Consider the following 27,543-nt stretch of genomic DNA (forward strand, 5'->3'; position numbering starts at 1 on the left):
CCTTAAGAATAAAGGGCAGCATTGATACACCAACCTCACCTATGTACATCAAAAGCCCTGAAAACTATGCGATGTCCACAAACACATCAAAAATGAGGTGAGCGTTTCTGTGATTAAGTGAGAAATGTCGCTCTAGGAACACCTTGTGCTGTTTCACCGATGAACGGGACAGGGTGATAGAAGGTGTGGACTCAGCCAAGGCACAAGGGAAGTCCTCCCACTGTGGTCTTCCCACAGGCTAAGCCTGCCAGCCTCTTATGCAGCAACCGGAAGACCAGTGAGAATGCAGTCCATAAAGAGCTGCTGAATTGTTCAACGACTCAGGAGGTTTTTATGGAATTCTTACATTGTGAATTGTAGAAGCTAAAGACAAAAACCCAAAGAGCAGTCAACCGGCGATGTTTGCAGGACAGCTATTTTCTTTGGCTCTCATGGAAACACCCAACTCTAGGATTTTGAAGCTTGGTGGCTTTAGGTGAAATGCAAGGTCGTGCCAGGTTGATTTAGTGCATTATTAGCTGTTTATACAGTACCGAAGCAGCACATGACGTATGAAAAATGACTTTCCGATCTCAGGGAATAAATCAGGACTAGCAAGTGATTCCACTTAATACTTAACTTTAGCGAGTAAAATATTACACCTGTTATTATTCAGGGCAAACACAGCCCCTTCCATTTGTTTATTGAGGAAACAATTTATTTGAGGACATTTAATTGCAATAGTGAAACCTGACTTGGGGGGTTAATCCCAGTTTATCGATGCAATTAAAAGCAGTGTGTGCTGTGTCTCATATTTATTATCTAGGGGTAGAATGTTGACACAACCCCGGTGTTGAGATGGGTGTGCTTGAGAGTATCCCTGCTGTGCGAGGTGTAAGGTGGATGTTGCGTCATGTGTGCCGCACACACAACTCTACTCTGTGTCAGCGTTTGCATAACCTAATTGGGGAAAGGCTTCTAATTTGATTTTACTTGGAGCAATATGGGTTCAAATTGTTATATAGATCCAGCGTTGTTTGGTTTCTTGTCAATGATTCATGGTATTTTAATGCCCAGCAGGCAAATACTAAAGCTTCTCATCACACATTTGGCAGTGTTCCACAATTCCCTTGGCCTGAATTCCGCCCTCTTTTTTCTTTCCCCACCACTAGATCCCCATCCACTCATGTCTCAGATGTTGCTGCCTCTTGTCTAAGTCAGTTCCTGGTGTCTGCTCCCTCACAGCGTGTTAGGGCCTGTGTCCGCTGCACACACCCAGGTCGGACGTTCTGATTGGGGAGTGTGAAGACTGGCATCACTTCCCCTCTGTCCCTTCCTGGGATTCATCATGAGATGCAGCCAGAGAAGGCAATTTTGAAGATTTTAAAAACATCTCTATTGGCCAGGCACGGTAGCTCCACCTGTAATCCCAGCTCTTTGGGAGGTCGAGGCAGGTGGATCACAAGGTCAGGAGTTCGAGACCAGCCTGGCCAACATAGTGAAACCCTGTCTCTACTAAAAACACAAAAACTACCCAGGTGTAGTGGCACATGCCTATAGTCCCAGCTACTTGGGAGGCTGAGTCAGGAGAATCACTTGAACCCGGGAGGCAGAGGTTGCAGTGAGCCAAGACCATGCCATTGCACTCCAACCTGGGGGTGACAAAGTGAGACTCCATCTCAAAACAAACAAACAAACAAAAACTCTCTTTTAGGTACCACTTCCCAACTCATTTTACAAGTCTACTATTTTGCTGATATCAAAGCCAGATAAGGACATAGCCAGAAGAGAAAATGACAGACCAATATCCCTGATAAACATGGATGCAAAAATCCACAACAAAACACCAACAGACTGAATTCAACAGCACTTTAAAAGGATCATTCCCTGTGATCAAGTGGGATTTATCCCTGGATGCAAGGATGGTTCAATATTACAAATCAATAAGTACAATATACCACATTAACAGAATGAAGGACAAAAACTATATGATCATCTCATTCGATTCATAAAAAGTGTTTAACAAAACTCAACATCCTCTCATGATAAAAGAAACCCTCAACAAATTAGGTATATGGTAGAAGGAACGTGCCTCAATATAGTAAAGACCATATACAACAAGCTCACCGCTAGCATCATACTCAATGGGGAAAAGCTGAAAGCTTTTCCTCTAAGATCAGGAACAAGACAAGGATAGCCACTGTCACACTTCTATTCAACATTGTCCTGGAAGTGCTAGCCAGGGCAATTAGGCAGGAGAAAGAAATAAAAGGCATCAAATAGGAAAGGAGGCAGTAAAATTGTCTGTTTGCAGATGACACGATCTTATATACAGAAAACCCTGAAGACCCCACAAAAAACTGTTAGAACTGATCAACAAATTCAGTAAAGTTGACAGATACAAAATCAACATACATAAATCAGTAGCCTTTCTGTACACTATGAACTATCTTAAAAGGAAATTAAGAAAATGATCCCATTTACAATAGCATCAAAAAAATAAAATACTTCCATGTAAATTTAACCAAGGAGGTGAAAGATCTGTGTACTGAAACGTATAAGACACTGAAGAAAACAAAGAAGGCTACAAATAAGTGGAAAGGCAACCCCTGTTCATGAATAAGAATTAATATTGTTAAAATGTGAGTATTACCCAAAGCAACCTACAAATTAAATGCAATCCCTGTCAAAATCCCAATGACATTTTTTGTATAAGTAGAGAAACAATCCCAAAATTCATATGGAACCACAAAAGACCCCACGTAGCCAAAACAATCTTGAGAAAGAAGAACAGAGCAGGAGGCATTCTACTTCCTGATTTCAAACTCCATTGTAAACCTATGTAATAAAAATTAGCATGGTTGTGGCATAAAAACAGACACATAGACTAATGCAACAAAATCTAGGGCCTAGAAGTAATCCCACACATATATAGTTAACTGATATTTTTTCTACATTTCCTATAGAGATGGGGTCTCACTAAAGCGCCTAGTCTGATCTTGAACCCCTAGGCTCAAGTGATCCTCCCATCTCAGCCTACTAAGTCGCTGGGATTATAGGCATGTACCACCACGCTTGGCTCAGGTTAACTAATATTTGACAAGGATGCCAAGAATACACAATGGGGGAAGAATTATCTCTTCAGTAAACAGTGTTGGAGAATAGATATACACAAGCATAAGAATAAACTTTGACCCTTATCTTACACCATTCACAAACATTAACTCGAAATGGATCAAAGGCTTAAATTTAAGACCTGAAATGGTAAAACTCCTAGAAGAAAACATAGGAGAAATCTCATTGATATTGATCTTGGCAATAATTTTTTGGATTTGACACCAAAAGCACAGGAAACAAAAGCAAAAATGAACTAGGGCAATTTCATCACATTAGAAAGCTTTTGCACAGCAAAGAAAGCAGTCAACACAATGGAAAGACAACCTATGAAATGGGAGGAAGCATTTGCAAACCACATATCTGATAAAAGGTTGATATCCAAAATATATCAGTAGCTCATACATCTCAATAGCAAAAAAAAAAAAAAAAAAAAAAAAAAAAGGAATAATCTGATGTTAACATGGATAAAGGGCCTGAATATGCATTTTTCCAAAGGAGACATACAAATGACCAACAAGTACACAAAAAGGTGCTCAACTCCACTAACCATCAGAGAAATATGCATCAAAACCACAAGCAGCACTTCACATCTGTTAGCATGGCTATTATCAAGAAGACAAGAGGTAAGTCCTGGTGAGGGTGGAGAGGAAGGGGAGCCCTGTACACCGGTGGTGGGAATAGGAAGTTAGTTCAGCCATTGTGGGAACCAGCTCGGAGGATCCTCAAAAAATTTAGAATGAGAACTCCCATATGACCCAGCCATCCCACTTCTGGGTATATGCCCAAAAGAAACAAAGTCAATATCTCAAAGAGACATCTGCACTCCCATTGTTATTATAGCATTATTCGCAATAAACACATCATGAAATAACCTGTCTACCAACAAATGCATGGAAGGAAAATATGATACACACACACACACACAAATGAATATTATTCAGCCATAAAAAAAGAATGACATCCTGCCATTTGTGACAGCATGGATGAACCTTGAGGGCATTATGCTGAGTGAAGTAAGTCAGACAGAAAAAGACAAACACAGCATGATCATGAAAAAATACTTGGTTTTGTTTTTTGAGACATGGTCTTACTCTGTCACCCAGACTGGAGTGCAGTAGGGCGATCATAGCTCACTTCACCCTCAGACTCCTGGGCTGAGGTGATCCTCCCACCTGGCTGGCTAACTGTGCCTGGCTAATTTTTTATTTTTAATAGAGGCAAAGTCTCACTATATTGCCCAGGCTGGTCTCCCTTAAATGTGGAATCTAAAAAAGTCAAATTCATAGAAGCAAAAAGTAGAATGATGGGCCAGGGGCTCACGCCTGTGATCCCATCACTTTGGGAGGCTAAGGCGGGTGGATCACCTGAGGTCAGGTGTTCAAGACCAGCCTGGCCAACATGGCAAAACCCAATCTCTACTAAAAATACAAAAATTAGCTAGGCGTGGTGGTTCATGCCTGTAATCCCAGCTACTTGGGAGGCTGAGGCAGGAGAGGCACTTGAACTTGGGAGGTGGAGGTTGCAGTGAGCTGAGATCACACCACCGCACTCCAGCCTGGGTGACAGAGAGAGACTCCGTCTCAAAAAGATAAAAAAAAGAGTAGAGGCCGGGCGCGGTGGCTCACGCCTGTAATCCCAGCACTTTGGGAGGCCGAGGCGGGCGGATCACAAGGTCAGGAGATCGAGACCACGGTGAAACCCCGTCTCTACTAAAAATACAAAAAATTAGCTGGGCGCGGTTGTGGGCGCCTGTAGTCCCAGCTACTCGGGAGGCTGAGGCAGGAGAATGGCGTGAACCCGGGAGGCGGAGCTTGCAGTGAGCCGAGATCGCGCCACTGCACTCCAGCCTGGGCGACAGAGCGAGACTCCGTCTCAAAAAAAAAAAAAAAAAAAAAAGAGTAGAATATGGCTGCCAGGAGGGGGGAGGCTCAGGGGGAGGGAGAGGGGAATGGGAAGATATTAGAGGGCACTGACTTTTAGTTCTAAGATGAATAAACTCTGGAGACTGTAGTTAATACTGTATTGTATACTTGAAATTTACTGAAATATTTCAATGTTCTCACCACAAAAAAAGAAAAAGGTAACTGTGAGATTAACTAACTTGATTGTGATAATCATTTCATTATATGTACATCAAATCATCACACTGTATACCTTAAATATATAGAATTTTGTCAGTTATACTTTAACAGAGCTGGTTTTAAAAAAAAACCACTCTCTCCTTTTCCCCTATTTGCTATGATTTGTGTTTTTCTGGTTACATTTCTGTAGTTTGTCTTTTGACTTTTACATTTTTATCTTTATTGTGTTTATGTTTAATATTTGCCTACCAGTAGTTGGGAAACATTTCCTTATGTAATTGGTTACATTAGGGTACGAACTGAAGCTGATCTTTCCTGAGGTTTTTCTGTCTTTGCTCTCTCCCTCTCAGTCCCACAGCTTTATAACTTCTCCATTTGTCCCAGCCGCCTCCTGCCTTCAGATGTCATTAGTTTGCGTATTTTGCGCCTGTGTCCTGATGCCTGACTGTAAGCTGCCTGGGAAGGTGCTCCAAGTAGACAGGTGGTTGGAACCAACTCCTGAAGACACAGAAAGGGGCTGAGCTGCTAGTGTGGCCAGAGTTCTCATCAGAAACGTGCAAACTTCATCCTGCCTACAGGATGCAAATTCTGTGTACAAGATAATGGTTTAATAACATGACAAACCAGGGCCACAAGCAGGACATCGTCCTGTTGCACAGAACAGAAAAATTGAAGATTCAGGCTGTTGCCCACGCATCCCCATGTCCTTTTCCCTTTGAAAGACTCTGGGAAACACACTCTATGACACACCCCATCGTGCGGAAACAGCAGGCTTTAAGTCTGACTCCTTCCCCACTCTGGTGTCTGTGTACCGGATTTGCTCCTGTTCTCTGGTTTTTCACATGTGCACACTTTCGGGCATTCAGTTCCTTGAGCACAGAAAGGGCATTTTAAGCCACCTCCTTATCCTTCAGCATCAAGTGGGTCACACAAAGCACTTGCTGGACCAGTTAAATAGCCTCGTTGGAGCCTTGAGATTAGAAGAGTGCAGGCCAGTGTCACTCACAGCAGGGGGAGGGGCCGCCTCACATGCCCAGCAGGTGTGGCCTCAGGGAGCGCTCACTCGCTCAAGTCTGGCAGGTCACCCTTGGGCTGGCCTCTTAGGCTATGTCTCCGATCATGTTCAGACGGAGTGGAGAGATGGGAAGAAAGCAAATGATTTTCCCAGGGTGGACCAGGTGCTGCTGGGGGAGGAGGGGGCGGCTGCGCCGATTTCTGCAGATTTCAGCCATCTAGTGTTCTTTAATAGCCAAGGACTCTTTTTCCCCTTTAACCTGTCCGTAGACAACACTAGCTAACACTAAGAGAAGATGAGCGAATGTTGAATTTCCCCCCAGATGGACTCGGGTGCACACAGGAAGACGGTCAGCTGTCGAGCTCCTGCTGGGAATGGCCAACCTGCGGTTGCAGTGCTGGAGATTTCTGAGGAGTCGCTGACCTGCTGCTGGACCGCAGTGCCCTTCCCTCCCCTTCCATCTTAGCCAGAGGCCCTGAAGGAATGGCTGCTAGCTTCAGTTGACCTGAAATTCTCCTCTCCCCTCAAAAAAATGCCATTGTGTAACAGCAGGCATTCTCCCCGGAGGGACAATTTCTAGAAGGGGCGCTACTCCGGCCACAGGACCCTCGGCAAGGCGCAGCTTCTTTCCCCTTTCCGACCTGGCCTCTAGGTCCAGATTTAAAACGGTAAAATTCTTCACAAGGCCTGCCAGTCCCATCCCTGCCTGCAAAGAGCAAAGCTAGGGACCAGGAAGGAACCTTCCGGGATTGAAGGGAAGGGCTCCCTCCTCCCCTGGCCAGGGGAGGCTGCCCCGGGAGGAGCTGGGGGCAGGTTCACGACTCCCAGTGAATCTCACCTCCCCTCCTTTTACGACGCGGGTCTTGGGGAAAACGAGGGTCTCCTTGCTCTGGGAAGAAACCCAAGGTGATGGCGCGCTTAGTATTCCGGGGAACCCTTTCCACTCTAGGAGTCTTAGGCCTCGAAGGATCAGCTGCTTAGAAATTCACTCAGTAGACAGGTTTCTCCTTGCAGGGAGGGCGAGGCTGAGGCGCACCCAATACCCTGGCGGAAGGAAAACCGCCCCGCCGACTCTCGCAGCCAGGAAAAGGCCACGGCTTCCAGCCACTGCGGCCGGGGTTGGGGTGGCAGGGCCCGGCAGCGATGCGGACAGGGGAAGCCGCCGTCCCCAGCTAGGAAAACGCGGGGCTAGGCAGCCCGGAGGGAACCGGAGAGCGGGCCGGGTGCTGATGCCCCCACACCCCAGACCCTGGGCCGACGAGCGCCCACGCTGAGTTGGGGGGCACCGCGCAAGACCCGCGGGGACCCGGTGCTCACCCGCAGCAGGAACGGACGGCGGCCGGGGCCCCTCGCAGTTGCCCTCTTCCCTCGGGTCAGGCGGGGCAGCCAGGGCACCTGTGGCCAGGCCTGCGGGCGCAGCTTAGGGCTGGGGCGGAGGGCGGGGCTCGGCACAGGGTGGGCGCGCAGATGCGGAGCAGCGGGTGCCGGCACGAGGCGCAGCCCCATAAATCCACGGAGGAATCCGTGACTTCGTCAATTAATTAAGGAAAGGTGGAGCACCCCTCCCGTTTAAGCCGAAATCGGGCCAACAGGTGGGAGGGCTGTGGGGGTGGGGGACTGAGTGCAGCCCAGGTGCCCGCGCAGCGGAGCCCGCAAAAGCAAAGGTGCGCCCCTGGGTGCAGGGCTGCTCAGGCGCCTGCGGAGAGGTCGAGGGGGCTGTCGAGAGGAGACACGGTCTCTTAAAAATTGATTTTAAAGTCTTGTAGGGCAGCAAGAAGGGAGGGGGTGGGACCGACGTGCTCCTGTAGGGGAGCCTGGCCTGGCGCCCCTCTTGGCCTGCACCCCCGAACCAAGACCAGGCCCAGGCCCGCCGGGCTCTCCCTGCGCAGATCCGCCTGGGGAGGTGAACCGCGGAGGGGCACGGGCCAGCCATCCCTCTGAGGCCGACGGGGAGGCTGGGGAGTCACCGCTCTCCTCGCCCGCCGCTGGAAACGCAGTGCGGCGCAGGTGTCTCGTAGGAACGCGGCGGCTGTAACCCTTTGCGGGGTCTTCTTATCCCAGAACCACTGGGCTGAGACCAAGTCTTAAACAGAAAGAATTCCAAGTAAAGGCCCAAGCCAGACGCTACGGGCGGCCCGACCCTTGACCCCGGGCTGCGGGAGGCGCCTGCGGGAGCCCCTGGGAGGGTCCCGCGCGGTGCCCACCTGCCCCAGGAAGGAGCTGCGAAGAGGCCGGGTGGCGCATCCTGGCCAGATGTTTAAGACAGATGAGGAACGAGTAGTTAAAACCCACATTATATAGTTCTGGCGGGTATAAAATTGCATGTGCTGACCCATATATTCTAACTGGAAACGGACTCAAGTCACTTAAAATATTGCAACGTCGATAGGACTAATTAATTGGAAATAAGAAACGAAAGAATACAATTAAACGAGAAGAGAATCATTTTCTAATTTAATAGAGGGACATTTATAAAGATCACAAGCTAAAAGGCATCGAATGATTCTATCGACATTCTGTTAAATCAGCCCCCGCGGCCTGCGTGGGGAGGAGGGCCGAGTCCTGGGCTGGGGTGCAGTGGCAGCCTGCAGTAGCTCCTGCTACGAACCGAACGTTTGTGCCCATCGGACGCGGCCCTTTCCGCAGAATTTACTCTTTTCAGCCCGAGGCTCAGACCCAGCTACTCAGACCGCCCCAGCCGGGAGAATCCTGCCTCCCTGCCCGGGAGTTCCCGGTTCGCAGATATATTACAACAAAATTACTAATTGGAAAATGAAATTGTCAATAAAGCATACCCCCCGCATATACAATATCCTTAAATATTAAGATATTTTATTAGACCCATTTCCTAACAATAATTTATTGCAATAAAACAGACACTGCAGGTCCCCTTAAATTGTCTTTTCATAATGAATAAATTTAAGGGGGCTAATTAATATATAAACTAGCCCAATTTGTCAAGTTGATTTGTATTTTAGTTAATTGTGAAAGTAATTACCACATGGTCAAATTAACAGCTTTCTGGAAATGACCAAGCCTGAGGTTTTATTTCCTTCCTGGGTGAAGAAAATTCATTTTTCCAAGCTCTTGATGTGATGAATAAAAGTCATAAATCTGGGTGATTGGTGCAGGCAGAGTCTAAATGGCTTCATATTTCATTTTAGGTTTAATAGAAATATTCATGCTCTGTTTTAATGAAATTAAATTGAAGGGGGATGGGGCCGGGAGGTGGCGGTGGCCGGGGGCTTAAAGAGACAACGCACATTTTCCTTCCCCGCCCCTGAGCCAGGGCGTTGGGGTCACCTCCGCGGGCGGCGGATGGGCTCACTCCTGCCAGCGGAAGCCCAGGGATGCCTGTGAGGGCCCTTCCTGCAGCCGCTCACCTGAAGCCCAGGTGGAGCCAGCTACTGGAACCTCAGCCCAGGTGCCCTCGGGCGCCCCCAGCTCCCTCCCACGAGCTTGCGAAGTCACCGAGCAAAGTAGGGGTCTGCGCTGGGTGCGGGTTTGATCCCCTTTTGCCTGTCCCCCAAGCTCAGGCCCGCGCTGCCCAGGGCAGGGTCCCAGGGTCCTGCACTCTTCCCCTTAGGTCGCCTCGTGGGGACGCGTAGGAGAGATGCCTGGCCACGGACACTTCGCGGTTCCCAGCTCCCTCCCTCATGCCCTCGCTCTCCACCGCCCTGCGACCTCCAGCTAAGCTCCGCCTCGCGTGGAAACTGTCCCCGACCGAGCCCAGACGCCAGGGCCGGAGCCTTGGAGCCATATCGCTGAGCCGCACAGGCGCTGCTCCGCCTGCAGAGAAAGAGAAGTTTCCAGACACAGTTATGTGCATCCGGGTCGTGGCGCTGGGAGTTAAGGGGGGCCACGCTGTCAGCCGCTCTGCGAAGCTCGGGGGAGGCCCGAGGTCCGTCGGGGCGTCCCTCGGCTCCGGGACTGTCCTAGCCCGGCCGGGCCCCTTAATGGAGCTGATCTGTGACTTGTTGATTTCCCCTGAGCAAATAAGGCTTTGATGCAGTTCCAGCAAGAGTGGTTAGCTGATGAATTGACAAAAACTAATCAGCTTTATTGGGAAACAGGTTAAGGGCACGGGCGTGTCAATAACTCTCAGCCTGACCCCCTCGTCCATTAGCTCAGGCAGGCTGATTAGAGTAAGAAGACCCTCTCGCAGTTTGCGCTGAAATCGCTTCCATAAACTCACCATTATTAGCAGTCGATGCGAGCAGCTCATTTAGAGAAGACATCGCAGGCACGCCACATCTATCATCCGGGTTTATGGATCATTATCTCATTTACGGAATGTCGCAGGGTAATATGTTTTTGGCAATAGGCTTGGCCCCGCGCCTGGGCTGGCCGCTCTCTTTTTAGCAGCGTCCCGGGGACCTCCTTACCCAGCGCCCGACCTGGAACTCCGCGTGGACGTTTCTCAGGCGGGAAGGGAGGACTGGAAGCCACCCTACACGTGCGCTCTCGCACGCGCGCACCCAGGGCGCACACTCCAGACACGCTCGCCCACGCGCTCGCCGCAGTCTGGCGTGCCCGGCTGTGAGCCCCGAGGGCCGGCGCGGCAAGCGCCCCTCCAGCAAGCCCCTAGCTCGGAGCCCAGTGTTAGGAGTTGCTCCAACCTCGGAGCCCGGTGAGAGTCGGGGTTCTGCTCGGTCATCCGCATACCCCAAGCTTGGGTGGCAGTGCAGGTGGCCAGGTGCGTCCCAAGCGGCGCGCGGGGTGCGCTTACCTGCTCCTGAGGGCGGCGGCCTCCCTGCTCAGGCCTCAGCCCGCTAGGCCGCGGAGGCCTGGGTGTCCCCGGACCGTCTGTCCCTAGGAAAGCCCCTCTCTACCCTCCCGGCTCCCGGCCCAGCGGGCCTGACCTTCCCTCCCCTGGGCGTGCCGCTCCCCTCCTCCCGGGCTGCGGCTCCGGGGGCCCAGATGCGCCCAGGCGCCGGGAGCGGGCCACCTGTTCCGCCGGGTAATTATTTTAATGTAAGGGGCCCAGAGTCACCGAGTTCGCGCCTCTAGCAGAGACAGAAGGCGGCCGGACTGAGGAACCTTCTCCAGCCTTTCAATGGAATTTCCCAGATGGGCCGAGGGGAAGCCAGGGCGGGTCACCAGGGGCCCTTTAACGCGTTCATTAGCCAAATTATCTTGCCCGCAGCACAGGGCCCTGGAGACTGCGGGGAGGGTGGGAGCAGCGGGCTGGAGGGTCTTTCTCCCTCCCACCTCGGTCTCTGCAGAAACAGCGGAGAGGGGCCTGTGTGCCGAAGCCGGCCCGGCTGTTGCAAAAAAGGATCCTAGTGTGTGTGCCTTTCTGCTGCAAACACGACACCCCGCAGTTGTTCCACCGGGAGGACCCCAGCCCAGTCAAAGGCCAAGTGGGAAAAAAAATTATTAGAATCATGCAACAAGGAGGTTATAATATAATAACTAATGCCATCAACCCCGATTATGGACGCAGCCCTGGTCTACAGGGCTTGCAGTCAGAGCTGGTGGCACTCTTTGTGCCTGGGTCCTCAGCCGGTTTGTCCCTCCGTAAGGCAGAGGGCGGCCCAGGCTGCTCCCAGGTGTGGTGTAAGCACTGGCTGAGGCTGCAGGAGAAGGCCGCTGAAACCATTGAGCGTCTGGGGCTTCCTGGCAGGGATGGGCACTCTAGGAGCTTGGGAACGGCCTAGAGTCCATCTTAAATCTGCCCCCACCCCACACACCCTTACTCTGTGTGTGATGGTGGCTTTTCCATGCCCACATTCTCTCTGGTAAAATATTCCCAGTTCAAATGGTGAGGTGGGCAACAGGTTCTTTTTTTCAGATAGGGTCTTGCTCTGTGGCCCAGGTTGGAGTGCCATGGTGCAATCCTAGCTCACTGCAGCCTCACCTCTACCCCTGGGCTCAAGCGAGTCTCCTGTCCCAGCCTCCCAAGTAGCTGGGACCACAGGCACGTGCCACTGCACCAGCTAAGCAGCGGGTTCTTGACAGATTAGCTTCCCATCCCAGTTAGAAAGCAAAGGGGAGAGAGATGAGGTGCAGAGAGAAAAGCTGCCCTAGAAAAGGGGAAGAGTGGGAAGAATGCGAGGCAAACCAGCCAGGTCCTACCGGCATATAGAGCCCCTCCCAGGTGGGCCCCCAACCCGGGTCATGAACACTGCTGGGGGTGGGGAGGGCTCTTCAGGCCTTGAATGTGTGCACCTGTGAGAAGAAGCTTGGGCAGGGTTGCAAGTGGTGAACTTGACCACACACACCATTTGCCTATCCTGGGAATTCCCCCTCCCCACTGCCACAGCTCTGGAAAGTGGACTAAGAGGAGGTCTTCTCTCTCTCTCTTTCTCTCTCTTTCCCTCTCCCCCTCTCTCAGCCGCCAGCAGCTGCAGCTTTTGCCACCTCAGCAACTACTAAATAGACCAATTAGCGCAGACTTCCTGCCATTATCGAACATGGACTTGGACATTAGTGCGCCACTATTCAGTCATAATTTCGAGTCAGAACGCGCTAAAAAAATTCACGCACTGAAGCGTTCAAATGTCCCTGAGCCACATCTGGGTGTGTATTTGTGCTTCTTCCCTGTTTCACCCCACCCAGCAGCCTGCAGGGCAGTAGTCACCATCCAAGCGCGATGGACGCCACCTTCTGTGACTCGTGTCGAGTTGTATGTTGTCTGTGTTGTTCCGGCGCTGCAGAGCTGCCCTTATCTGTCAGCGTAACCCTCTCCTCCTCCCGCTGGGGTGGGTGGGGGGAACAGGTGGGTTCTAAAGGGGTGCCTGGGCGCCCAGGCCAATGCTACCAGAGAGCAGTGTGGAGTATTTGGAAAGAGTGTTGATTCCGAAACATATTTTCCATGGAGGCTGGAGGCTGGGCTCTGGTAAAGCGTGCAGGCAGTGCTCTCAGCCTTGCCATAAAGATCTCTTTGCAAGACTCACACAGCACTGTGGCCCACAGGCTGGTGTCTATCTGGAGGGTAGTTCTGTTGCAGCACATTCTGGAAAAAGTCCAGCTTATGCATGTGTTTGGTGTCTACCTTGTTTCTGCCAACAGTCTGCAGAGGGCCCTGCGTGAATCTGGAATAAAATAAAATAAAATGTTTGTAGCAAAGAAAAAAGGACTCTAGAGAAGGCTTTCATTTCTGTGGAGGGTTGTTATTCCCCCAAAACAATGAAAGGGGCTCAAATGAAAGGAGCCTCCCTTCCCTCCCAAGGTTTCTTTCTCTTTATGATACAAGAAGCTTCGAAGAGGCTGGAAAGGATTTCACCTCCTTGTGTCAGAAGGAGACCGGGGCCAGCAGCTGAGCTCAGGGTGGCCAGGCCTGTCCCTTCCCTTCAGGGTCCAGGGAAGCGAGGAGGCTGCCCAAGGTCTGGAAGGAAGCAGAGATTTGTGTCTCTGGAGGAAATTTCTAAAAATAGAAGGCCCTTGGGTCACTGCATTTGACTAATTTAAATCCTGTGGCATCTCCCTAACTTCTCTCCAAGCCCCCTGGTAGGGGCAGGTTGTTTGCAGCCAGGGCTGGGCCCAGAGGAGAGGGTCAAGCCAGTGACTCGGGGGTGTTCTGGGGGGCTCACATTCCCGGTGAAGCCTGGGTGGTGCCGGCCCTGCGAAAGGAGTTGGGGTGAGGGTGCCCTCTAAAATGGCAACAGGAAATCCAGGTTGCAGGGAGGGGCTGAAGAGGGGCTGAGGGAGCACACCCTTACAGGGGAGCACACAGCAGACCTGGGCCCACCTCAGGCCCCGCCTCGGTTTGAGGGTTTGAGCTGCGAGTCTTTGGGTTGCTACTCCTGAGCTCACCCTTTCCAGACGCCTTTGAGGCCCAGCTCCCAGGGGTCAAAGAGGAGGTCAGCAGATCGAAGGACAGCACTAATGACTCGATGCCTTTGGCCCCGTGGCTCTGAAGGGGCTGGGGTGGGTGGGGGGACCTGAGCAGATGTCCCCAGCTCCAGTGACCCTAGGCCCTCTCCGCAGATCCTCCTTCCCTCTGAGCTCCAGGAAGGAGGTCGGAGCATCTCCCACCATTCCTGCCCTTGCCCTCTGGGCTCCCACTCCAGCCTTACTAAGCTACTTCCTGTGCCAGAGGCCAGTCTCATCTCAAACACGACTAAGCTACTTCCTGTGCCAGAGGCCAGTCTCATCCCAAACAGGACTAAGCTACTTCCTGTGCCAGAGGCCAGTCTCATCTCAAACACGACTAAGCTACTTCCTGTGCCAGAGGCCAGTCTCATCTCAAACACGCTTAGGGCCCGACCTCTGGCCAGTTACATGGCATCTTCATGCCTGTTTCCTGAAGAAAGCCTTGAAAGTTTACATTGAAACGGAACTGCGTGAGTCCCTGAAGACCACATGGCTTCAGCAAGACGGGACTAATGTACCTGGGCCCCTCTGCAGCCAAATCCTCTCTGTTGGCCCTCGGCTTCAGTTTTAGAAATGCAAGATCATGGCCGGGCACGGTGGCTCAAGCCTGTAATCCCAGCACTTTGGGAGGCCGAGATGGGTGGATCACGAGGTCAGGAGATCGAGATCATCCTGGTTAACATGGTGAAACCCCGTCTCTACTAAAAAATACAAAAAAACTAGCCGGGCGAGGTGGCAGGCGCCTGTAGTCCCAGCTACTCGGGAGGCTGAGGCAGGAGAATGGCGCGAACCCGGGAGGCGGAACTTGCAGTGAGCTGAGATCTGGCCACTGCACTCCAGCCTGGGCGACAGAGCGAGACTCCGTCTCAAAAAAAAAAAAAAAAAAAAAAAAAAAAAAAAGAAATGCAAGATCTGCCCCCTGCTTCAGCCACTGAGTGCCCTTCCAGGCACCTGCTCCATTTCACGTGGAAAAAAGCAATATCTACATGATAAATAAATGCATGATACTTGCCTCGCATCTTGTGAATATGTGAGTGTACAGGTTTTTCCCCCAATCCTCACAGGTTCCCGGTTGCGTGGGTAAGTCCAGATGTAAATAGACACAGACTACAACAGCGTTTTCTTTTGCGATGGTTTGTAGAAATCACCATCTCCTTCCCAAGTAGTGGAAGGAAGGGCAGCTGCAGGCACTCTTTAATTCCTTAACAGGAGGCCTGTAGAAAGCAGGCACCTGCGGCGGGCAGGGAGGAGCTGCGGTGGGAGCCAGCTGATTAGGGTGCACCAGGCCTTCTCTGCCTGTCTTGAGAAACCAAGAGTTCTAGGGAGAACTCTCCAGGGCTGAGTTCTGCCCCTGGGGCCGCTGGAGGGAAAACTCACCTGGAGACTCAGGTTTGGGAGCACTACTAGGATCAGACCTTTGATCTCTCTTTGTGGCCCTTCCCAAGACCCAAGCCCAGCTCCAGTCTGCCCCAAAGCCAGCTGGTCTGGATCAATACAGATACTGGGAACAGGAAGAGACCCAGCAGGCTCCACCTCACACGTTGTAAACCACACAAAGATCTACACTTCCCAGATAGCCCCCTCTCTCCTCCACACCTGCCTCTCTCCGTGCAACTTTACAGAGAGCCTCCACTTTATATAACGTATCCTCAAATATAAGTAGAACATCGGATCATTTTAAAGGCCCTGTAGCACCTTAGAGTCCATTTGGTCCAACCGCTGCTTCTGTAGACAAAGAAACAAATCCATCAAGAAAAGCAGCTTCAGACTCCTGAAATGGCACCTCAGCTAGAGGGGCGGTCCGGACAGAACGCAGGGCTGCTATGCCATGCCTCCTCGGACAGCCTTGCACAGCCCCACAGGTGGTACAGACACCTGAAGGACCTGCACACATGTTGTCCTGTGTGTTTTCAGGAAGGTGTCCTCAGCAGGTCTCAGGCAGAATAGAAACACGAGACAGGGTGTGAAGGGGTTTTGGACCACGGTTACCGCAGAACAAAAAGGGGTGAAATGAATTCCTCTAGGAGTTACAAAAAAAAAAAAAAAAGCCAGAAAACACCCACTGTGATTTTGTTGAGGGAGATGGCTGATGTCATGAGTCTAGACTACACACCCCATCACCAACTAAAATTACCCTGGCAGTGGGTATTTTCGGCTGGAGAGAGGAACAGCATCTTCTCCAAGGTCCATCCTGGGAGATTTCTTCTGCAGCCACTCCCTTCCCCCAGCTTCCTACATCATTGACCTCAGGACCAAGCAACCTGCCGCCAGCAGACGGGGGTGATGAGATGAGAAAGGCAAGTCAGTCTTGGCACCAAACCCCTGGAGGAGGAGGAGGCCGAGGCTGTGTTCTCTACCCCGGGGAGGCAGAGTCACAGCTAGGGCTTCTCGCCTGGGACAGGTGGCTAAGAATCTCTGGTCTCCTTTACAAGCCTTCCCCCACCCAAAAAGGAACAGATGGGATGGGGACTCAGGGCTGGGTGTACCTGAGAGCTTCGAGGGCAGCAGGGTGGGAACAGTGTGGCCTCTGCAGTCAGACCTGGTTCCACTCCCAGCTCTAAGGCTGAACTGCCTGCTGGGAACAAGGATCCCAAACTCTCTAAACCTGTACTCTAGAAAATGGAGATGATAGGCCGGGTGCGGTCGCTCACACCTGTAATCCCAGCACTCTGGGAGGCCGAAGTGGGTGGATCACCTGAGGTCCGGAGTTTGAGACCAGCCTAACCAACATGGTGAAACCCCATCTCTACTAAAAATACAAAAATTAGCCTGGCCTGGTGGCACATGCCTGTAATCTCAGCTACTGGGGAGGCTGAGGCAGAAGAATCGCTTGAACCTGGGAGATGGAGGTTGCAGTGAGCCATGATCGTGCCATTGCACCTAGCCTGGGCAACAAGAACAAAACTCCACCTCAAAAAAAAAAAAAAAAAAAAAAAAGAAAAGAAAAGAAAAGAAAAGAAAGAAAGAAAAAAAGTAAAGAAAAGAAAATGGAGATGATAAAAATCTTCCTTCTAGTGTCAGAGTGAAGATCAAGGAAGAGAATTCTAGAAAGCGCGTAGCACATAATAGGTGTTCAAGAAATGCGAGTGTTTCCCTCTCTCCACTTGGAGGCAGAAGTGCATTTCTGTCACCACAAAGACATCTAAAGGCACGACAAACTCCGTGTGAATGCCGGTGATTTCTTTTTCCCAGTGGTCGCTCTGCAAAGCTAGATCACATTTACTCCAAGTTGCTGTTATTCATCCATTGCCATCCTCCTAACCTTCCAACCAGTCCTGTGCATCTGGGAACTACTCTGTGTTATAATGAAAAAGATATCACTCCCGCCAACAAAGTCACTGTCATCAACTCTCGCCTGGGTAAAAAGCCTTTTGAAGAGAAGTGGCAAGGTCTCTCTATTTGCCTTTTTAAAAATCCCTCTGGTAGCAACCTGGCCTGCTAATTTTGAAGTTTACCTGGCACTGAGTTTCTCTTTGGCTCTCTCCCCTCTCCACAGCCCCTTCCGGTCCTTTATTCACCTCTCACCTGCATAGGAAGCCCTGGAACCTGGAACTCCCTCCCGGTTCTCACGCTTGCTGGGGAAGATAACTGGGTCTAATGGCGCTATTGACAAAGCCTGGTGTTGATGCCGCTTGACTTCCCGACCCCTGTGTTGATTCTTTCAGCTTCAAAAACGTCCTTGGAAGTGGTTTTACTGTAAATATTTGAAGTGTGCGTGTGGGGGAGGGGTGAGATCTGGGTGCTCACTCCGTGCCTCAGTCACTCACGGGAAGCCCTTTCCTCTCCACTTCCCAGGAGGCCCCGGCAGCAGGAGACCGTCTTTCCCCGCTCCTGCCCGGGGACTGGCCGGGGGTCGCAGCGGCAGGGCTTCCGAAGGATGACGGGCCCTACGGGTTTTTCAGGGCCGAGGTGTGTGGGCCTCGACTCCCGCAAGCCCACGGGCATCCCTCGGCAGCGAGGAAGAGCTTTGCCACCGAGGACCCGCTCCACTGAGCAAGCACGTGGGCGACGTCTGCAAGCCGACTTTGGTCCTGCAGGCCAGGGCGCCCATATCTGCCGTCTCCGCCTTGACTGTGGCAGGGGCTCCGAGCGAGGATTCGTGGAGGCCAAACTCACACTCACATGCGCGTTTACACCCCCACGTCCCCGCACACACACCTGAAAATGCGGGGCCTTCCCAGTGCAGATAAGGTTCGACCTGCAGAGCTTTGGCCACGGGGACAAAACCCTCCCCTGCTGCGCCCTGGACCCGGGAGCAGGGAGGGCTTGGGAAACACCACGGTCTTCAGTGCGCTGCCGTCGCCTCGCAAATCGGCCAGGTCTGCGCTCAGCATGGGCGCTCAGGAGCGTGGAACCACCGTGCTCCGCGAGGCAGACGTGGACCCACGCCAGCGCCGACAAGGAGGCCGGAAAGAACGCGCGCAGCTGGCTCCAGGGACCAACCAAGTCCGGAGGGGGCCAGGTGTCTCGGGAGCGGGTCTTGGGCAGCCGCGGGGCTCTCCAGGGTCCCGGGGGTTGCCAGTGCCCGCCGTCCGGCTCCGCACCCAGGGGAGGGCGGGTAGAGGCCCCAGTTTGCGCCTCGGAGTATCCACTCCCCGGCGGTGTCCCCGCCCGCCAGCGCCGCGCAACAGCCCGGGGTGCTTAGGACCTCGCGGCGCGGGGGCGGGGCGGCGGGCGGCCGGGACGGTGACAGGTGCGCCCCTCGGCCAATGGCGGAGCCCGCGGCCCTCCCCGGGCCCCCGCTGCGCGCGCCAATCGGAGGCCGCGCTGAGCTTCAAGTGCGCGGAGGGGCGCGGGTCCCCAGCACGGCGCCAGCGGCCTCGGCGCGGTCGCCTAAGGGCTGGAGCGCAGAGAGCCGGGCTCCCCGGCCCGGACGCGGGGAAGCACTCGCGTGGAAGTTTGTGCGAGCGCGGCCCGGGGCGGGGCCCGCACGGAGGAGGCGCCGGGACCATGGTCACCCTCGGCTGAGTTTCCGGCGGCGACTTTGATTATTGGCAAATCACCACCATAACAATACCGAGACCCCGGGCTTGCGCCGCACGCGCTGACTCCGCGAGCCCCGCACACGGCCGCGTCGCCCGCCACCCGGCCCTGAGCGCCAACCCCAAACGAGCCGATGGAAAAATCCAAAAATTTCCGCATCGACGCCCTGCTGGCGGTGGACCCCCCGCGAGCCGCCTCTGCGCAGAGCGCGCCGCTGGCCTTGGTCACGTCCCTCGCTGCCGCCGCATCTGGCACCGGAGGTGGCGGGGGCGGCGGCGGGGCGAGCGGCGGGACGAGCGGCAGCTGCAGCCCCGCGTCCTCGGAGCCGCCGGCTGCGCCCGCCGACCGCCTGCGCGCCGAGAGCCCGTCTCCGCCGCGCCTTTTGGCCGCGCACTGCGCGCTGCTGCCCAAGCCGGGCTTTCTGGGCGGGGGCGGCGGCGGCGGCGGCACGGGCAGCGGGCACGGGGGCCCCCACCACCACGCGCACCCGGGCGCAGCGGCCGCTGCCGCCGCTGCCGCCGCCGCCGCCGCCGCCGCCGCTGGGGGCCTGGCGCTGGGGCTGCACCCGGGGGGCGCGCAGGGTGGCGCGGGCCTCCCGGCGCAGGCGGCGCTCTACGGCCACCCGGTCTACGGCTACTCCGCGGCGGCGGCGGCGGCTGCGCTGGCTGGCCAGCACCCGGCGCTCTCCTACTCGTACCCGCAGGTGCAGGGTGCGCACCCCGCGCACCCCGCCGACCCCATCAAGCTGGGCGCCGGCACCTTCCAGCTGGACCAGTGGCTGCGCGCATCCACCGCGGGCATGATCCTGCCTAAGATGCCCGACTTTAACTGTGAGTACCCTGCGGCCCCCGTGGATGCGCGGGGCGGGAGGGCCTCGTGCATCCTCCACCCGGCACCGCCTGCCCCTCTCTTCGCTTGACTCCCAGCGAGCGGGGGAAGCGCTGCGAAGCCGCCTCGGCTCTGCCCGGGGCCTGCGAGGACTCACCTGGACCCCCAGGCGTGAGACGGGCGGCGAATTATTAAAATGGCCATGCGCAGGCCTTGCCTTCTCTTCCTCTCTTAACGGGAAGGGGCAGTTGGAGGTGTGAGACTGAGATCTAATGATTAACCTGAAGGCTGCAAGAGAAGGAAGTCGCCGGGCAAGGCGAATGGAGAGCGCCCTGAATTAGGCAGACCCGGGAATGGGGGTCAGGGCTTATCACCGGGGAAGGGAACTTGGGCCAGGTCCCCCATTCGGGGCGCTAGAGACACCCGCAGCCCCTCCAGGGAGAGGGAGTGCTTCAGGAGCAGCAAACAAGAGAAATAGGCTTCGAGGCCCGGGGAGGCGAGGCCAGGGCGCAGGGAACCCCCGGCTTTTACCAGGCCGCTGCCCTCCTCTGGAAGGGCGTTGGATCCGGGGTGCGATGGCCGAGGCAGGTGGCCTGGCTTGAACCAGCTATGGGGAGATTCTAAACAGTAGGTGCCTGGCCTGGTATACCGGGCGCCCAACAAGGTAACGAATGCTCCTCCAAGGTGGGGCCGAGGGAGCCCCGACCCCAGAGCCGCTGGGCTTCGGGCAGCTTCCTCTCCATCCAGGCGGGACACCTCGCCAGAGGCCTGGGCCCCTCAGGCTTTCCTGGCACACGCGGACTCTCTGGGCTGGGACTCTGGGGCTCTGGCTCTCCCCGATCGCCCCATGGGGTCAGCTACTTTTGAGTCGGGCTGAGCAGAAGATGCATTCCGCTCAAGCTTTCAGCCGCCGAACACCCAAACAAAGAGACCCCATTGTTTCTGTCTGAGTGAATTTGTTTAGACTGGGGAGATGCAGGCAGAGCAGGGGAAAAGCAAAAAAGAAAACAGAAATAAACACTCCAGAATTCAGATTCCTTTGCTGGAAGCTGTGATTGTGACTAAACAGAGAAAATCTAGGACCCCAGAGGTTGGAGAAGTCACAAGGGAGTGAGAAAATCCCTGCAGAACGCTGTTTGCCCACAGCCGCCCCAGGCTTTCCTAGCTCAGCTCCAAGAAGGCCCCAGTGGCCACCCATCCCTCACTTGGGAAAGTCAGCCCCACTGACTCCAGCCGGAAGAGGGAAAGCTGCCCCTCACCTCAGACACCTCTGGGTCTGCGAATCTCCTGCCAGCCTGGGCTTAAACCCAGGGCGCCCTCCTGGGCCTGGCTGCCGACCCAGGGCCCAGCCCTTCTGATAGAAAGCCACCAATATGAACTGCATTTCCCAGAGCTAAGGACGCTAACTTGCCCACGGAGGGGGCTGGCCAGCCCAGGGGGCCGTGGTCCTAGGCCTCCTAGGGCCCTGGACTCCCTGGCCACCGGGGCGCTTTCTGGAGCCCAAGGTCACTCAGAAAATTTATTAAAGTGAGACACCTTTCCCAACACACCTTGCCTGTTTGATTCCAAATGTTGACCTAGAGTTGGCCAAATTCTAAACACAGCCAGCTTTAAGTTCAGAAAAGGAATCTGCACCTGGCAATCCAAAAGGGCAGGCATAATCGTGCCAAAGACGGCAGAATGTGTTCTGAGAAGTCCTCCTCGCTGGTCACAGGGAAAACCTGTTTGGTTTCTTTAATTGGTTGTTTCTGCCTGTGGGATGGCATTTCCCAAATGGTCCCTCCAGAGCCAGTGTTTTAATTAAAGTTCTAATGTATTGTCAAGTTGGGAATTCGGGGCCTTGTTTGACTAAAGCAGGGGGCGTGGGCCATCCTCTAAAGCAAATTGCCCATCCCCGGGGACCTGAGCTCATCCAGGCCTGGGGCTGGCCTCCTTTCTTTCCTTTGCTTTCTTTCTTTTATTGTCCAACACTTGTCAGGCTCCTGGGAAATCAAGGGAAGTCTCGTTTTGAGGTCATAAAATTCTCTGTGATGTAACCGTGCGAAATTATGTAAATAAAGCCGGGCAGGCCTCCTCGAACACACAGAGAACCGGATCCTGCCTGCGCCTCTGCCTTTAATTTGCGTAATGAGAATTGTCCTGAAAAGGCTTCCAGTCTCCCCAGGCCTTGCCCCCCCCCCACCCCCCCGCCACCCGCACCCTGAGGAGGGGGCATGTCAAGAAAAACACTGGAAAGGTGGTAGGGTCCCTGATGAATACATACACAGACTTGGACCCTGGGTTTGGTCCTGTTCCACCCGTTCTCTCTCCCTTCCTTCCATTCCTTCCTTCTTCCTCCCTCCCTCCTTCCCTCTCTCCCTTCTTCCTTCCTTCCTTTCTTCCTTCTTCCCTTCCTTCCTCCCTCCCTTCCTTCCTCCCTCCTTCCTTCCCTCTCTCCCTTCCTCCCTCCTTCCTTCCCTCTCTCCCTTCCTCCCTCCCTTCCTTCCTCCCTCCCTTCCTTCCTTCTTTCCTTCCTTCCTTCCTTCTTCCCTCCCTCCCTCCCTCCTTACCTCTCTGCCTTCCTTCCTTTTCTTTTTCTCCTCCTCCTCTTCTGTCTTAAGGAGGCAGTGGAGGGAGACCTGGAACTGCAGGACCAGCTCTTCCCAGACCTGTCTGGATCTGAGCCTGAATCTCTAGGAAGGCGCAGTGAGGAGAGGGGGAGAGATTTGGTTCTCACCACTCACTGCTCCTTTATTTTATTATTTTTTATTTATTGAGAGATGGGGTCTTGCTGTGTCACCCAGGGTACAGGACAGGGGTGCAGTCTAGCTCACTGCAGCCTTGAACTCCTGGGAACCTCCCATCTTGGCCCCCAACTGGCCTCACTTCTCTTGCCTCTGGGTCAATCCACTCCTACCAAAGCCGGCTCATGTGGAGAGGATGCCTCCTGCGATGGACCCTGTTTAACAGGGACACTCAGATGTCTCCCAGACCAAAAAAAAAAAAAAAAAGGTCTCATTAACCCCAAACCACCCATTTCCACTTGGTGGTCCTGAGTCCTCATTCCTTGGGGAGTGAGCACTGATAGTGAGGGAACAGCCCTGCCCTCTGCAGGGCCAGGCCTTCGGCACTGGGGCCTTGAGGGCAGTGGTACCAGCAGCCACGGGAGGGGCTGCGGCGAGGACCGGAGCCGGCTGTGGGCCTCACTGCCCTTTGGTCCCCAGCCCAGGCGCAGTCGAACCTCCTGGGGAAGTGCCGCCGGCCGCGCACCGCCTTCACCAGCCAGCAGCTGCTGGAGCTGGAGCATCAGTTCAAGCTCAACAAGTACCTGTCGCGGCCCAAGCGCTTCGAGGTGGCCACCTCGCTCATGCTCACGGAGACCCAGGTGCGCGCCCTCCCCGCCCCCGACACATCCCGGCCTCCCAGGGGACACTGTTACCTCTGCACTCGTGACCCACGGGCAGTCTGGGGCATCTGGCGCTGCGCCTCGACAGTTAAGACAGCGGGTGCACGGGTTCATCTAAGGAGCCCAGAGCGCCGATTCAGTAGCTTCGAGTGGGGCCCAAGAGTCAGCACCTAGCCACCCCTCCTTTCATTCTGAAGAAGGTGATCCCCAGGCCGCATTCGAGAAATTTTGTTCCAGAAAGAGATGAGGGAACATCCTGAGATTTGCCGCGACGTAGCCAGCTGCCCTGACCCTTCCTCCGCAGACGGAGGGCGCGGGTAGAAAAGTCCCCGGACCGGGTCGTTGGGGACATAGTCCTAGCTCCCACGGAGCTCAAGCTCAGCTCTGGGGTTTGCTGCTGAGTGGTGGGTTGGGGGGAGGAGGAAGCTGCAAGCCCCCTCCCCATTCCACTTCTAAGTCGTCTCACCCTGAGGCCATTCCAGGGCCGACCCGCTGGGGCCCGGGCGCGCGCGGCCGGGGGACTCCGGGGACAGGAAGCCCTGGGGTGGCGGTGGCCGGTTTCTCACGCCCGCTTATGCCCGCAGGTGAAGATTTGGTTCCAGAACCGGCGGATGAAATGGAAACGCAGCAAAAAGGCCAAAGAGCAGGCGGCGCAGGAAGCGGAGAAACAGAAGGGCGGCGGCGGGGGCGCGGGGAAGGGCGGAGCGGAGGAGCCGGGCGCGGAGGAGCTGCTGGGGCCGACCGCGCCCGGGGACAAGGGCAGCGGACGCCGCCTGCGGGACTTGAGGGACAGTGACCCCGAGGAGGACGAGGACGAGGACGACGAGGACCATTTCCCCTACAGCAATGGCGCCAGCACCCACGCCGCCTCCTCCGACTGCTCCTCGGAGGACGACTCGCCGCCCCCGCGGCCGGGCCACCAGCCCGCGCCTCAGTAGGAGCCCCGGGGCCCAGCAGGTGTGGCGCGCAAGGAGCGGCCCGGCCGGCGGCTTCTCCCGGAGGCCCCGGCGCCCGCACCCACCCAGCCCGGCCCGGAGAGCCAGCTCGGCAGCCGCCCCGTGGACCCCTCGCCGAGGCCGGGGCTGGAGGGATTCGGCCGCGGCCTCCGGTCCTGGGCACTTCCCTTTTAAGCCAGGGCGCCTCACCCGCTCTTCGAGAAACAGCAAGAGGGAGACCCAGGGGCCTGCAACTTGATGGTTCTTTTAAAATTAATTTTGGTTGGTGTTGGGGGAGGTGCGAGTGCCCGTGAGAAGAACCGACCCCCCCCCCACCTCCGCAAGGGGAAGCCTCCCGTCTCCCCTTTCCCAGCGTCCGAGAAGGCGGAAACCCACAGTGTTATCTGACTTCTGAAACTTGAAACCGCCTCTGGAGGGGCCATTCTGCAGAGTATTTGGAAAAAGAAAAAGGGTTTATGCTTACGTCTCTGGGTTCGGGGGGATTGTGTCACGAGCGTTCAAACTGCTGGAAATCTCAAAACTGTACTGTCTTTATTTTTGTATATTGTATTTATATATAAAAAGAAACGTCTACGTATGCATGCTAAATTATTTAGCTTCTCCCATCGCCCACGATGGAATGTAAAATAAATTGGTTTTGTACTGGATCAGCGTGCACGCGTTTTTGGGGGTTATGCTTGAGGCTCTACTGTTTGCTTGTAGAAATGATGGGGAGGGTGTCTACTCAGCGGTTGGCAGCTGAAGGTGAAAATCAGAGTCTCAAGTGGGTGTCAGGACCACCTCCGCGCCTGCTGGGGAGTCGCAGTGTGAAGTGTTGGCAAAAATACCTGTGGTCAGGTGTCAGCGCATGCCGGGCTGCCTGGTGCACACCTGCCCCGGGACACGTGCCCCTCAGAAGCGGAGCTGTGGATTCTATTTATTTTCCTTTTTCCTTGCGGGCTGTCGCTTCGTTGGCGCTCCAGAAGTGGAAATACGCCATTTGGACGTTTCAGAAAATAAGCTTCAAACGACTAGGCGTTAGTAGTATCTGGAGTCCCTGCGACCTCAGGCGCTACTTAGGCACATTTCCCGGAACGCGCCGAATTGCCCGGTGCTTCTCTCTCGCCTCGACCCCGGCCCTCTCTGTTGGCAGAACCTTCCTTGACTGGCCAGGATCGGTCTTCTTGGCTCTGTGCAAACACGTCTGCGAGGACAGCAGCGGACTGCAGCAGCGCTCCACACCGCGGCTGCAGCTGCTCCGGGTTAATCAGCCTCTGCAGCGCGCTCCATTAATCACCGCGGCCAGGCCCAGCGCCATGTGCTCCACACATGCGGGCTCAGCCCGCGCTATCGCCAGCTCCGGAGCACAGGCCCGCGGCCCACCCAGCCCGGCGCGCCTCCCGGCCCCCTTCCCCCATCGCTGACCTAGTGGCCTCTCCTGGCCCCGGAGGAGACGGGCGACGGGGACGCCGCTCCTGTCTCCTCTCCCGGGCCTTCCTCCTTCCTTCTGTTTGTCACTTTCTCAGCAGCACCTGCGTGTGCCCTTCTCCTCCCTCCTCCCCTCCCCTCCTCCCAGCTGATAAAATGAGTTCAGAAGGGCCTGGCGTTTCATTTGGGTGATTACCGCGGGGCGAGCGCAGCCACTCCTCTGCCTCAGGGCGCGGGGAGATTAATATCCTCTCTGGCAACTCATTATCACCCCGGGCCCCTTCCATAAAATCAACCTCAACCAAGGCCGGGGCGCGGCTGCTGGGAGTCCAGGCAGAAGCAGCTGCCGGGCGCTGGCGCAGGGGCTGGGCCTCCGCCGCCTGGGGTCCAAAGGTGTTTGGGGGAACTGGTAGAGGGTTTGCCACTGGGGGAAGAGGCAGAGTGCCCAGAGAACGAGGGTGGGAAAACCAGAGGGAGGGGGGAAGACAGATGCTTTTTTTTTTTTTTTGGTTTTTAAAAATCTGCAATCTGTACATTTCTTTTTAATTTCTAACACATTGGTGAGATTCAGCCTGCAACAATCTCTCCCCCGGCTGGCCCCACATCTGGGGATTATTTTCCCCTTGGGCTCAGCCAGCCCAGCCTCAGCGCCCCCGCCAACACTGGGCAGCCAGGGAAGAGTGGGGGCTCGGCCCGGAGCTGGGGTGTTCCAGGCCTCTGCGGAGGGTGTGTCCCTCTACCCCCAGGGGACAGGCGCTTCCTCTGGGACGCGGGGAAAGAGCGACATCAAAGGAAGACGCTGTTAATAGCGCCGCCCCTCCCCCGTCCTCCAGCAGAGCCAGGCCCCGGACCTGCGCCGGCCCCTGCGCCTCCAGCAGGCCGCTCAATCTCCGCGGAATTTATCTCGCTAATAAATTTAATGATCAATTCGTTCTTGTCACAGTAGCTCTTCCCCAAATCAATTATAGCAAATTTAAATATAATCACTGGCTCGTCCTCATCCACTCCGGGCACGGTGAACAATTCATTCTGCCTAATGAACGGTCTCGAGGACCCGCTCTGCCCGCCTTGCAGGCGCGCGCCCCACTCCTGGGCGCCGCGCTCGGGGTCGCTGACTCGGCTCGGCCTGGGGCGGTGGTCCCTTGGGGCCCAGGCCTCCAACCGCACCTGAGCCGCCAGCTGACCCCGCGCATGGGGGAGAAAGTCTTTGCAGCCCTCAAGAATCGGGTTCTCAGCACCTGGAGCCAGGTCTACGCAGGAGGCCCCGGAGGGAGCTGAGGTGGTGTTTTCAGACAGGCCCAGGCTTCCCCCCCACACCCCGCCCCCCCACCCCGGCTCATTTCTGCCGTCCTCTAGCTGTCCTAGAGGCCTGCGGATCTCACTGCCTTAAAGACAAGAGAAGGTACGCAGGGGGAGACCCCGCGGCGGCCGTCACTGCGACCCGGGGCGCTGGGTCCCCATGGAGGGGACCCACCCAAAGCTGACCCTGTCCTCTGGAACCCCAGCCGGGCCCCCCTCTCCTACCGAGGCCCCCACCTCTTGGCCACCGTTTTCTTCGCTCCAATGTGGGTTCTCCTCCGTTCTTAGAAAGGGGCGCCTTGCTGCGGGTGAATTCTGCAGGGCGTGCAAACGCATGTGGGGAAGCCGTTTCTGTGACTGAAGAAAACACTTCACACACGCGCCCCAGAGGGAGGCTCAGAGGACTCCTTTCCAGCCCCTCGTGGAGCTCCGTGTCATCCCTGGTGTCAGGGAGTCAAGAAACAGCTCGAAGGGAAAGGAGGTGGACCTGTCTTTTCGCCGATCCGGTGACTTTCCTTCTTTGATACAGAACGCAAGGCAACCAAAGCAAAAATAGACAAATGGGACTGCATCAAACCGAAAAACGTACGCGCCACAAAGGACGATCAACAAGAGTGAAAGGCAACCTGGAAATGGGAGACATCATCTGCCAAATGCGAATCAGGGAATGGGTTA

The 27,543-nt window shown here is 55.1% G+C and overlaps 1 protein-coding gene across 1 annotated transcript; it reads left to right on the top strand.

The window, feature by feature from the left end:
- The first annotated feature begins 18,814 nt into the window (after positions 1-18,814).
- Positions 18,815-24,809, top strand: MNX1 (motor neuron and pancreas homeobox 1). The gene is made up of 3 exons (XM_050785723.1): positions 18,815-19,823; positions 23,025-23,185; positions 23,791-24,809. The coding sequence occupies exons 1-3, from the start codon at positions 19,127-19,129 to the stop codon at positions 24,142-24,144; spliced, it is 1,212 nt and encodes a 403-aa protein (XP_050641680.1). The 5' UTR covers positions 18,815-19,126; the 3' UTR covers positions 24,145-24,809.
- Positions 24,810-27,543: the final 2,734 nt, after the last annotated feature.

This window comes from Macaca thibetana, chromosome 3 (genome assembly GCF_024542745.1).
Source record: "Macaca thibetana thibetana isolate TM-01 chromosome 3, ASM2454274v1, whole genome shotgun sequence".
NCBI classification, from domain to species: domain Eukaryota; kingdom Metazoa; phylum Chordata; class Mammalia; order Primates; family Cercopithecidae; genus Macaca; species Macaca thibetana.